Source organism: Mytilus edulis, chromosome 9 (assembly GCF_963676685.1).
Source record: "Mytilus edulis chromosome 9, xbMytEdul2.2, whole genome shotgun sequence".
NCBI classification, from domain to species: Eukaryota; Metazoa; Mollusca; class Bivalvia; order Mytilida; family Mytilidae; genus Mytilus; species Mytilus edulis.
The window spans coordinates 38828138-38841800 of record NC_092352.1 but is presented as its reverse complement, the minus strand read 5'-3'; the positions used below and the strand labels follow the sequence as shown (position 1 = coordinate 38841800).

The following is a 13663-nucleotide window of genomic DNA, read 5'->3' as shown; positions in this document are numbered from 1 at the left end:
AACTTCTCATACATCTTTCATATTCTATTTTTTGTCTCTAAGAATTATCAATAATCATTGTCAAAAATTGTTTGTAATTAATTTGTCTTTGATTGACAATTAAATTATGACGTTGTATTGCATTGTATTGTATTGACAACTTCGACTGAAAATTTGATTTGCCTCCCTTTTTCCAATAACTTAGGTTTTAAAATTTTATAAATGATGGTATAGTGCTTGTCTTTTGTTGCTGCATGTCATATTTGTTTTTCCGTTTATCATTTTGTAAATGAATAAGGCCGTTAGTTTCTCGCTTGAATTGTATTACATTTAGTTTAAACATGTTTATTTAAAGTGGATTAGGAAACAAGTTATTGCAACTTATATTAATCCCTTTTCTCTTTGCAGGTGCGAGTGCTGCCTTGTAGCGGCATTAGCCTGCTATTTTTTCGAAATCTTCAAGGGTGTCTTTTACATGCAAGAGATTTGGCTTTCTCTTAACACGGGTCAACCATTCATCGTCCCCTTCCGACGGACTATCATCGTTTCCTCAAGACCATACTCGCAAATGGTGTCAAGAGAGAGCCGAAAATTCAGTCCTTGAAATTTCATCCCGGAACTGGAATCGAACCAGGAACCTCTGTGTACACCATGGCTCTCTTGGGTATTACATTTGGCAGTATCGACTGTGCAAAACCCTCAATCATTTAAAAAAAAGTCACCACATTTGTCATTTCGATGTCTTTCATATTTGACAATGAACTATTGGTTCTAATCATAGTGGAAGACTATACAGTGACCTATAGTCGGGGAAATTTTTCTCATTGGAAATCATATTCCATTTTCTCATTTTCATAAATGTTTCACTTAACGCTTAAATAAGATCAGGGTTATCTGGTTAACCTTGCATTGAAAATCAAATCGAACAAATTACCAAATCATCCATTATTATTTTTTTATATTTAACTCTCAATTTTAAAATTGCCATAACAATTGCTAAATAGGTGATTTCCTATTAAATAAAAGAGGGACGAAAGATACCAGAGGAACAGTCAAATTCATAAATCGAAAATAAACCGACAACGCCATGGCTAAAAATAAAAAAAGACAAACAGACAAACAAAAGTACACTTGACACAACATAGAAAATAAAAAAATAAGCAAGACGAACCCCTAAATTTCTTTAAGCTATCAAATACATAGAAGGGAAAATTTCAAAAGTAATGCTTTTTCCTTAATACAAGTTTATAAATTTAAATATTGGTTAAAACAAATGTAACGATGGACCAATTCAAACATTGTTGGATGCACTCGATTCTAATGAGGAATTTAAAAGTTGTTTATGACTTTTTGTATACAATAAATGCCAGCATTTCATAGAAACACAAGTTAGTAATCTATGTTTTAAATTTTAAAACAAAAATTTCTTTTATAAGTCTATAGTTTTTCTACAAAAATTTAGTTTTATTTCAAGGTGGGGTTAGAAATATTCCTAAAATAATATTCTGATCCCCAATTTATAAAAAAAATCTGGTCAATCAGATGACAAAGGAATGAACATGACATAATTGGTCTGTGCTGTTAATAAATATATCATTATACATACACTCAGGCATTATTATGAGAAACACACACACATATTAATCAATGTTATGCCTACACAAGAAAGGATTTGCGCATAAATAATTCCACACTGAGGATTTAGTGTAATTTTGTTTTTATTATTTATATTGGAGAAAATGCATTCGATAAAAATTCCTTGATTCTCTTCAACAAGTTTTCTTTTATTTTCATGTCCTCATGATTTAATTATTTGGGAGTATGAAATATTCGATTCATATTTATATTTCTTATTGTTATCGAAATGATTTTACTAAGTGGTAAAACCTGTGTCTCATCCATTTGTCATTTTGAACAATGAAATATATTTGAAGTAAACTAGATTTGTAAACTCAATTTCTCTGTTTTGACATTTACGGTAAAATATAAGACATAAGAGACGATTAAAACTTTTCCAGTCACATTTGGAGCAAAATCTGCTTACCCTCTTCTTCTTTTTCTTCTTTTCTATAACTTCCTGCTACTAACGAGGAGCACATCCAATAAGAATTTAAAACAGTTTATGGCTTATATACACTGAGTACCTGAGTGGGGTTCGTGTTGCTTAGTCTTTAGTTTTCTATATTGTGTCTTGTGAACTATTATTTGTCTGTTCATCTTTTTATTTTTTTTTTAGCCATGGCATGGTCAGTTTATTTTCAAACTATGAGTTTAACTGTCCCTCTGGTATCTTTCGCCCCTCTTTTACTTGTTGGAAAACTATCCTAAAAAGGGAGCTTGGGTTTTATACCCAATGAGACATCCGTCCATCCGATTTCAATGGAGTTGATGTGAACAATTAATGGTTACATAAAATCAAATTGAACAGCCACGAACCAACACAAATTCTACACCTGACTTGGGACATGAACATTCAAAAGTGTCAGGGTTGAACATGTTGATGCTCGCTCCACCTCCCACTCCAAGATCTAAACTCTGGACAGTGGTAAATTGCAATTAAATAGATATTTTGGCAATTTATTTTCTAAATAATTTAACTTGTACAAATAAAGTCTCCGGTTATCCTGTTACCATTAATATGCAATTTACAAATATAACATAGTCTGAAAGAATGAAATATGTTGTACTTGTGGAGATCTACAGTAAGTTGTTAATTATTTATATATTTGAATAACAATTCTATGCAGCATAAGTACTAAACCAAAACCTATTAAGATATCTCTTTTCATTACTTGTGATATTTGTATCCTTGAATAGCTTAAGAAATTGATTTTCGGAGGGAGTAGTTAAAATTGATATCCTTGCCATTTAAAAAGTGAAGTAAAATATGTGCATTAATAACCTTGTATGAGACATGATGTAAAATAAATATACTGCAACACAACATACAGAAATCAGCTAGTGTACAAAGGGAAATAAAGGCAACAGCAGTATACCGCTGTTCAAAACTCATAAATCCATGGACAAAAAACAAAATCGGGGTAACAAACTAAAACCGAGGGAGACGCATTAAATATGCGAGGAGAACAACGACATAACACTAAAATGTAATACACATAGACAAAATCCCACGAGAATAACAAATATAACATATATATATAACATCAAAACCAAATACATGAATTTGGGATAAACAAGTACCGTGACACATCTTATCGCAATGTGAATTTACACTCAAAAATAAGAGAAAACAAACGACACAACGTTATAATGTAATACACACAGAAACGAACTATAATATAACAATGGCCATATTCCTGACTTGGTACAGGGCATTTTTAAAGGAAAAAATGGTGGGTTGAACCTGGTTTTGTGGCATGCCAAACCTCGCACTTTTATGGCCATGTGAAATATAACATCAAAATGACAACACAGGACTACAATATAAATAAATTGGAGAACACAATTGACAAAGAATCACACGAACAACAGCCAACAAAAGGCAACAAGTTCAAAATTTTAATACGCCAGAAGTGTATTTTGTCCACACAAGACCTACGTGTGACGCCCAGATACAAAAGTTTGAAAGCCGAAACGAGTACAAAGTTGAACAGCATCGAGGACCAAAAGATCAAAAAGGTTGTGCCAAAAACGGCAAGGGTTTTCTGTTAGTTACCAGAAAATCCCTATAATTTAGAATAATTTATACTTTTGCAAACAGTAAATTTTATAAAATGAATATTCAAAAGATGTACATGATAAAACTGAAGTATTAACTAATTACAGGAAACAACTGAAATACATTTACATAACCAGACATTTGAAACACAAAAGTAGAAATGTTATTATAGGTGATTTTGAATAGTCAGCACTCAAAATATCCACCTGACGCTAACACGCCCACTCCATTTCAGATTTTAAATTATTGTACAATTCTGGATAAAAAGATACAAAATAGTACCTTCCATTACTTCTAATATTATACATGAAATATTTAATTTTTAGCAAAATGTGTTCCACAATTATGATTGACTGTTTAATCGCACTTCAATAACAAGTGTCGGCCAATTCTTTAGCCTGCATATTCCATAGATGTAGTTTGCTGTAGTCTGAAATGACAGTTGGATCGTAGGACTCATATTCATAGAAAGTTAAATGTTTACCTCGTAGACAAATAGTATTTAGTATCGCTATCCGCACCCGTTTACATCTTTTAGAATGGCATGTTATCAGATGTAATTGATCAAGAATCTTACTTTGATAGTTTTCGCAAAGATGTCAATAATTCAAATGTAATTGGATATCCTGCGTTTAGTATGTTTTCCTTAACATAAGGTTAATAAATTGATGAAAGATCACCCTTCCATGAATTACCGTTATTTTTTTAAGTCAGTCACATACATCCAATTGGACTAAAACAGTCAGGGATGTATGTCATCCTTAAACAGTTTCCATAATAAAAGGAAACTATTATCAAACTTTTCAAAGGAAACTTCGTTGCCGCAAAGCATTGATTTTGGTATATATAAATTTATATAGACTATGTTTTCTTCCTTTAATACCATTGTATTATAAGTTAAATAACTGGTAATGGACATATATTAACATGTACATTGATCAATAATTGGTCATTGCGAGTGCAACGATGCTTTACCCTTCGAAAATTTTAAAACACTTCATTCGGGCCTTTTATTGTATATCGGTCTGATGAGAACTAAATAATTTGTAAACGTAGATAAAGTACGTTTGGAAAAAGCAAAATAGCAAAAACCTGAGCGACAAGGAAAATCCTAAACAAATTAAGAAATCAAACAAATCATAATAATGGAAAATAACTGTCATATATTTCCCGACTTAGTACAAGCATTTCCTTAGAGAAAGATCGAGATTAATAATTATTTATAATTTTTAGATTCAATATATGGTAAATACCACTACAAAAAAGTTTAACAGCACTTCTGAAGACCTTATTCACTGCGGACAGAACTTTCATCAACCTAATTGACAATTCCTGTGTAGAACATGTGGAAGAACCGGTAAAGTACCGTTGTTTGTACGACATTTTGTGAAGCTAAAGTATCCAACAAAAACAAGGTAAGTCCTCGGATTTGCTGTTCATTGTAATGTTCATTGTAGCAATGAAAGAATTAAGATTCACCGAAAACTTTGTCAAGTGATATTTGATTGTGTGTGGGATTAGCAGAATAATCATTAATTACTAAATCTTTTATTAGACATTCGTGTTAAGTCATTTGAAGATTTGTGCATATTTTTTTTAAGTTCAAATACTTCTCTAGCTGCATCAGGTTGTCAACAGATAACATTATTTATTTTCGTCTTGTTTTTTCTTTCATGTTTTCATTTTCTTGTTTTTGTGTTGATAATTTTTATTCTCACGGGTACATAAATGTATCCAAGATAATCGAGAAATCATTTGATCATGTTGATAGTATTGTTATCATAGTCTAATTCTAAATCTTACCCATTTATTCAATAGATTTGAATTGACATTTGAAATATGAATAGAAAAGGTCAAAAAGAAGACATATAGTATTTTCAAATGTGTCAGTGATTAAGAAGTAAAGTATCAATTACAAATTATACGAGGGATAATAACCGAGAAACATCGTATTTGAGTTGTCATGATGCAAAGGCATTTTAATTAAAATATGAATAAGAATAATAGACGACTGACAACACACGCACCTAGTCGTTAGTTCTTTTTAGTACATTGATTTTAAGATTGATTTATGACAATGGTAGCTCCAGTTTTATAAATGCTTTATAGAATTTGATATCAGTATCAAATGTTTACCGACTTAACTATACACAGTGTGACAAATTCAAAAAAGAATATATGTAAACCAAAATATGACAACCTCTTGAAATAGCGTTTGTAAGGTTGAGTGAAAGATATGCACTCGTTTGAGATGCCATAAATATTTCCACATAAATGCATTATAGTTGTTTTGTGTGTCACTTTTGCTTTATATTACCCGTGACGTTGTCTAAAAAAAATGTGCTATATTTCATGAAGAGATCAATTTCATGATCGAGTGTATGTGCACTGGGATAGTTAAAAGGTGAAATCTCGAAAATACTGAACTCCGAAGAAAATACAAAAAAGAAAGTACCTAGTCAAATGGCAAAATCAAAAGCTCAAACACATTAAATGAATGGATAATAAATGTCATTTTCTTGACTTAGTTCAGGCATTTTCTTATGTCGAAAATGTTAGATTCAACCTGGTTTTAAAGCTAGCTAATATATTTTGTACGACTTTGCCCGCAACATATTTTGTTCTTTATTTTACTGATTTCATATTTTTACATGTTGTAATGACATTTGTCTGATTACTCTTTCTTATACTATATACATACGTTACTGAATTTTTAAATTTCTTAAATCTGTTATTCCTGTTTTGTGTGTGTCAAAAAGAAAGAAGTAAAATAACAAAAATACTGAACTCCGATGAATATTTAAAACTGAGGTCCCCAATCAGTGTTTTTAGGAGGAATATGAACCGTCGAATGGGACAATACCCCCCCCCCCCTTTCTTACAAAATACGGGGGGTAGGAGGCAACATTAATGATCTGTTTGGTTTTGTTTGAACATATGTATGGCTTTTTAATTTGGAAGGGTGTATAAAAATGCAGTAGTGTACAAGACATGAAGAGGGACCTTTCTCTAATGACACACTTGCAACCCTAAGGGGCAAAACCACTCCCCTTATTTGACACTTTATTTATTATTACAATTTTGAAAGGCTGCAGAAGAAGACATTCACTTATGTTTAATCTATTAGACTGATATGATGGGAAATGTAGATTTCCTTTCCAACTTTGCAAACAACTCCTGCTTCACTAGTACTAATGGTGGAGATTAAAGAAATAAGGAATATTGTACTCGCACACAGCTTAAGGTAAGATGAAGAAAACAAGAGAGTTTTTAATATTAGACTTTCCAGAGGATACCACACGTACATGGATCATGAAATTATATAAATCCATCTTAAAATTAACCATTAAGGGCATACGATACAGTTTTTATCCCATATTGAAATTTTGCTGACTATTTGCATATAGGCTTTTTTTGCCTGATTAAAACAAATATGTAATAAAAATACACCTTCATGTGCTACGTTTTCTGTTTTATATAAATGTCCTTTAAATTTATTCAGTTTGTTTTTCAAATAATTCATATTTATCAAATGTACATCAATGTAGTAAAAAAAAAACATAATTTTTGCTGCATATTTATGAAATTAAAAAAAAATTGCACTTTTACGTTTTCATGAAAATTTGCACACAAAATCTTCTTACGTAATCAAACCAAATGGCATTTTAAAACAGAGGGGTCCATGAACTCGTTTTCAAGTTAGAAAAGACAATTATAGGTCAAAGTACAACAATCAACACGGAGCATTGGCATACACGAGTCTACTTCCGGGTTGGTTTAGTTTTACGTGAATCATGCCATTAAGACTTTCTAGCAACTGTTAAGACCACGAAAAATAATAATAGTTATTGATATACTACACATTTTCTCGTTCTCCGTGAAAAACATATGCTTGTGCATATCCAACATATCTTTTTTTATTTGCTTTTCATAATAATAAAATAATTGCATGATTTAGCCATAAATAGCATAAAGATTATCCCTTAACAGATAATGACGAAAAGACCAGATTGTCAATTGAAAATAGTTTTGCTGTTGTTTTATCGTTGACATATCGAGGTCTAGATATATCAAATATGGGACTTTTTTTTTTTATGCCAGTAAAACTTTTTTAACCAACGTTACATGTAATGTCTTTGACTTCAGACTGTCGGGAACATGTGTTGTTCCTTGTTTTTCTTTAATTATTTATACATGTCAGTTTTCTGACTAGTTTGTTATTGTGGTAGATTTGATATGCTGTTTTTGTGGTACTTTTTCACGATTCCTGTTTTTCCTTTTCAATGTCTAATAATATGACAAATACGGCTTTCGATATACAGTTCATTTGTTAAGGATGTTCGCTTGTCATAATTTGGAATTTTTGTTAGAGTTTCGGAATCCTCTGGTTTTATCCATTTGAATGCCTAAGAAATTTTGCTCACTAACCCCCACGTTTTTCTTTAAAAGACTTTTACATGTATATTTACAAATCATCTGTGAAAGTCTTATAAAATCTTTTGTTTTATTTTTTAATATTTTTTGAGAACTTAAACTTGTAAATGATAAAGGTATTAAATTTTCTTGCCATAAGGAATATTTCAGATAACTGAAATCGTAACAAAAGTATAAAATGCATACAGGTGCAGGTTATTATTATTTTTTTTTTTAAATAGTTTAATGATCTTTTCACGAGACAATTTAAAATTTAGTTTCAGACAAACAAGCTGTTTAAATTAAAGATTGGACACAATATCATTTGTTTTTCTTTGTGTAAAGCAAGATCTGATTTACCTTTTCAAGTGGCAGATATCCAGTTATCGTTACATTAACATTTTTCAAATGTATTAAGAAGATGCTTTATTTCCATAAAATGGGCTCACAATGAGCATAATATAATATCATTGTAATAATATGTATGTTAATGATGATTATCAACCGTATCACATGGAAGTTTTGTATTTTCAAAAAATACTGCGATAAGTATAATCATAGGTTTTCAGAAAATGGTTCAATTCTAACACATGCGCAAGATGGTATAATGAAATCCTTTTTGTTACTGAAGGTAGTTACATTTTTTGCGTAACTACTATTGTTATATGTTTTCTAAAAATAAATAGATGGGATTTTTTTGGCCGTTTCCAAAATAAATGAACCGTAAACTATTGTATTTAAGACTATGGGTAATTATTAAAAAGGTCATTCCTTGGTATCTCTTGTTGAGTTTGGTTATACATCAATCTTCAATCTGTTAAAAGAATTAAGGTAAGCAACCTGAGATAGTTCACCCACTTTTTAAGGGCTATTTAGGTTGTTTTACGTATTGGTTTTTATTATTTAGTTAGTCACCACTTCGGTGTTAACATGTATATCTATTACGTAGTCATTTTTATAAATTTACTGTTTGCAAAAGTATGAATTATTACTAAGGATTTTCTTATCCAAGGCAGATAACCTTAGCCGTATTTGGTAAAACTTTTTTGAACTTTTGGTCCTAAATGCTCTTCAACTGTATACTTGTTTTGGCTTTCGAACTTTTTTATCTGAACGTCACTGATGAGTCTTATGTAGACAAAACGCGTGTCTGGCGTATTAAATTATAAGCCTGGTACCTTTTGATAGCTATCATTTGTGTGTTTCTCTGTCCTGTATGTTCTCCCATTTATTTGTATTGTAGTCCTGTCATGTAATGTTGTCGTTTTAATATTATATTTAACATTGCAATAAAAGCGAGATGTTTGGCTAGCTACAAAACCAGGTTCAACCCACCATTTTTTTCTTAAAATGTCCTATAACAAGTCAGGAAAATGGCCATTGCTATATTATAGTTCGTTTCTGTAAGTGTTGCATTTTATTGTTATGTTTCTGTTGTGTCGTTGTTCTCCTCTTATATTTGATGTGTTTCCCTCAGTTTTAGTTTGTAACTCGGATTTGTTTTTTTTCTAAATCGATTTATAAATTTCGAACAGCGGTATACTACTGTTGCCTTTATTTAACAACCAGTATTGGTGTTACAAAATGATAGTGTGAGGCTTCGACGTGATTAAAACGTCAATACGTCGTGAAAGTAACCCTGCCTATAAATAGGTAGAAAACAATTTCCCTAAAAAAGGTTTGAAATGCTCAAACAGATACCCGAAATTCCGAAACCACACAGTAAGTTCACATTATAACCTAATCTAATTAAGTGTAAGAAATGCGTCAACTTTTCTTGTTGACTTAAGAAATAAAATGTATCAACGGGTCAAAAACTGCTATTTGTTTTCAATTAATTCTATTTAAAGCGTAACAGAAATACGAAATATCTTTTGGGAAAAAAAACAACAAAATTACAAAAAAGAACAATACAAAAAGCACAATATAGAAAACTAAAGACTGCAAAACAAACCCTACTAAAAACTGGAGATTATCGCAGGTGCTCCGGAAGCTTTAGTAAATCTTGATTAGCATGTTACACCCGCCGTTTTAATCATTAAAGAATACGAGCGACTCATCAATGTTGAAATGCTAACTTGAAGGTTTTACTACACCAAGACACATATTTCAGTTATGAATCTTTTATTTGAAAAAAATACTTTACTTGTCTGTACTTCAAATCCATTACTGTATTGTTTCTCCTCTTTATTTCTTATTATTAATTTTCCTTGGAGTATCTTTCCCCCTTCAATTTTTGTATAAACAACAGTTCTCCTAATTTTTTAAACATATTAAATAAACGGTATTTTTTTTAAATGTTAGGGCAAACCTTTACATTGTTTTGATTCTTCCACTTACTAATGAGTTTTTACAGAACTTATTGAAATCTACGGCAAAAAAAAAGAGTAATAAAAAAAGGTTAATTATTGATCTGACCGACTGTTTATCAACTAATGCCAATAACCATATTTGATTGAAACCTGATTTATTTTTTAGATAGAAGCCACCATGACAGCAATCAAAACCAATTTTAACGTCCTGGTAACATGTGTATTATGTTTGTTCATTGCTGCCAATCTTGTAAATGTAAGTATACTGACAATATAGTTTGCGCTTTGTTAGAATAGAGATTATTTAGTTTAGTCCACAAAAGAACCAATATTGATCGTATTAATTTGTGTTGTAGCTGTAGTATGTTGTAAAATCTTATTAGATGCGATTGGGTTTTTTTTCACAAAAACAAAAATATCCAACTTTTAATATGTTTTTGTGTTGAAAACTTTTAAAATGTTTTCGTCATTATCACTGACCATTATTTGTTAGTCGTTGGCATGATTTGGTAGGGGCATTATTCCAACAGAATGAGCGAATTTTATAAATCGTATAGGTATCGTGAAAAACATCACATTTAGAAGATAAAACAAAACAATCAAAAGAAGAAGGCGCGCGACCTCTACGCCTTCGCCCCTTTGATCTGGCACTGATTCGGACCAAAAAAACTATCAGCATGAATATTATCAAACGCTTTCAGGTGTTCTTAATGTGTTCGTTAAATGTCATCATTTGATACTTTTTACCTTGAAAAGTTTGACTTTATACTTATGTACACAATTGTTTGAAAGAAGACTTCGAGATGTATCATAGACGAAGACACTTCTTTTTTCGTTTGTTTATAATATCTTTGCAAAAATAATCAAATTTTCTTTGACGACTCAAACATGTCAAAACAATGAAACACACCACCATTGCTTATCGGTTTACACTTACAAAAAAAGTTTACAAAAGTTTTTAAATCAATTTAACAATCTTAATCATTATTTCTATATATACATAAAATATGTTATCAATGTTGCATTTATATATTTTAAAAAGATGACATAGTATTTCGTACTTAACATGTTTCACATTGGAAAAAAATGTTGGTGTATTTTCGTATTTAAGTTCAATCATATTGATAGTGTCAATTTTATGTTTCTCAATACTTTTGTTAATTATTTTTATGTTGTTGGTGGAGGGGAATATTTATATCAGTTCTAGCACTGCATCAAGTTTCATACGATATTACTCCTATCGAGATAATCAATTTTTCAAATTTAGAAATGCGAGGCTTACCGAGCGTTTTAAATATGTAATATGTAAATGTCTAGAGATGAGAACTATCATAGTGCACGAGTTTCTTTGGTAGAAACTGTTCCTTTAACGATTTTAAGACGATATGCGGACAAGCATTGTCCTTATCTTCAATTTTTTTTTTTTTTTTTTTTTTTGCAAAAAAAATGTGTTCTTTCTTTGTAACCTCATGGGGATGGTCGAATTTTATCGTGACGGCACACTGGAAAATTTAAAGGAAAGCAAGAAGTAAAAATTAAAGTTTGGCCAATAAGGAACTGAGATCATATAAACCACACGTTGATGAAATAAAACTAAATAACTGGTCAGGAAAACGATAAATCGGCTAAGAATAAGGGAAAATCAAATAATCATTTTTTTTTTTATTCCATTTATGACCAAGTTAGGTTCACGTTGCTTTCGATAAAATGTTTGAGGTTTTTTCAACACATATATGAGAAAGGGATTTTTTGATGGATTATCTTCTAGAAATTATTAAAACATACCTTAAATGCAGATTAATTATTATTAAATTTTATTAAAATATCGCCATATACAACAAACATGCTTTTAATTCAACAGTAGGTCTTGCAATTAACACTTTTTTTTCAAAATTGGCAAATGTTAATTTGTGTCTGTCTCGTTTTGTGTAGTGTTTTTCTAAAGACAGTGCTTGTGGTGATACGCATGGATGCTGGGGAGACTGTGATGGAGGTTGCAGCTTCATACTCATGTGGACCCCTGCAGGTTCTGATGGTGTACATTTCTCGATTAAAGTCTCATTTTCGTCATTTGCTCATCAATGGGCAGCTTTTGCAATATCAACATCAAAATCAATGGTAATATATAATACTTATTACTTGATAATATAATTTCTTATGCATTTAATATGTATCAATAGTTCTGATTGGACGACAGCAAGCGTAAAATTCTCTATCTCCTTGTCTGTAACTAAGCCGACATTTTGAATTTCAGTACGTATTGACATAAAATTGAAAACGGAAATGGGAAAGTGTCAAAGCGACAACAATCCGACCATAGAACAGACAACAGCCGAAGGCCATCAATAGGTCTTCAATGTAGCGAGAAACTCCCGCATCCGGAGGCGTCCTTCAGCTGGCCCCTAAACAAATATGTATACTAGTTCAGTGATAATGGACGTAATACCAAACTCCGAATTATACACAAGAAACTAAAATAAAAAATCATACAAGACTAACAAAGGCTAGAGGCTCCTGACTTGGGACAGGCACAAAATTGCGGCAGGGTTAAACATGTTGTTTTGAGATCTCAACTCTTCCCCTATACCTGTAGCCAATATAGAAAAAACAAACGCACAACAGTACACACAGTAAAACTCAGTCCGATGTCAGAATATGAAACAGCAGAAAATAAACAAAATGGCAATAATACATAAATAACAACAGACTACTAGCACTAACTGACATGCCAGTTCCAGACCTCAAGGAATGGTCATTATTTATCAGCTGAGGGGTCGGTTCAAATTTTATGTTGGGGAACCCCCCCCCCCCCCCCCCCCTTCCTATTATTTTATAAAACCACATAGTGACCCCCCTAAGAACATAATTTCAAAAGTTTGACCACCACCCCCCCCCCCCCCCCCAAAAAAAAGGATTCCCAGTTGTGTTGAGGAGATGATGACCAGCTGCATAGCAACCGGCTTTCAGAAGCTCTGAGTATAACAAACAGCCTTTCTTCTTGTTTTTTTTTTTCAAAAAGGAATATCTGATACGTGCATGTAGAAAAATAGAAAAAAATATACAGAAAATTGTATGTTCCAATTTATTAATTTATTTTACTGCAACCTATAATTCTACAAATTTTATAAGTATACTGGTAAATAAATTTTCAATATTGACTGTTATTTTAATCCCAATCACAGGCCCTTGTATCTTATTTTTTTAACCTTTGAACTTTAAAATATCTAGTTATGACTGGGGGAGGTCAGGATTCCAATGTACAAATGATTTAGGAAGTGCA

At 31.4% G+C, this 13663-nt stretch overlaps 1 protein-coding gene across 1 annotated transcript in view; it reads left to right on the top strand.

Moving 5' to 3' along the window:
* The first annotated feature begins 10550 nt into the window (after nt 1-10550).
* LOC139488286 (uncharacterized) overlaps nt 10551-13663 on the top strand; it is a 42086-nt gene continuing 38973 nt past the window's right edge. The window contains exons 1-2 of the mRNA XM_071273785.1: nt 10551-10639; nt 12316-12501. Of these exons, the coding sequence (XP_071129886.1) occupies nt 10562-10639; nt 12316-12501 (264 nt within the window). The 5' untranslated portion in view covers nt 10551-10561. The remainder of the gene's footprint in view (nt 10640-12315; nt 12502-13663) is intronic.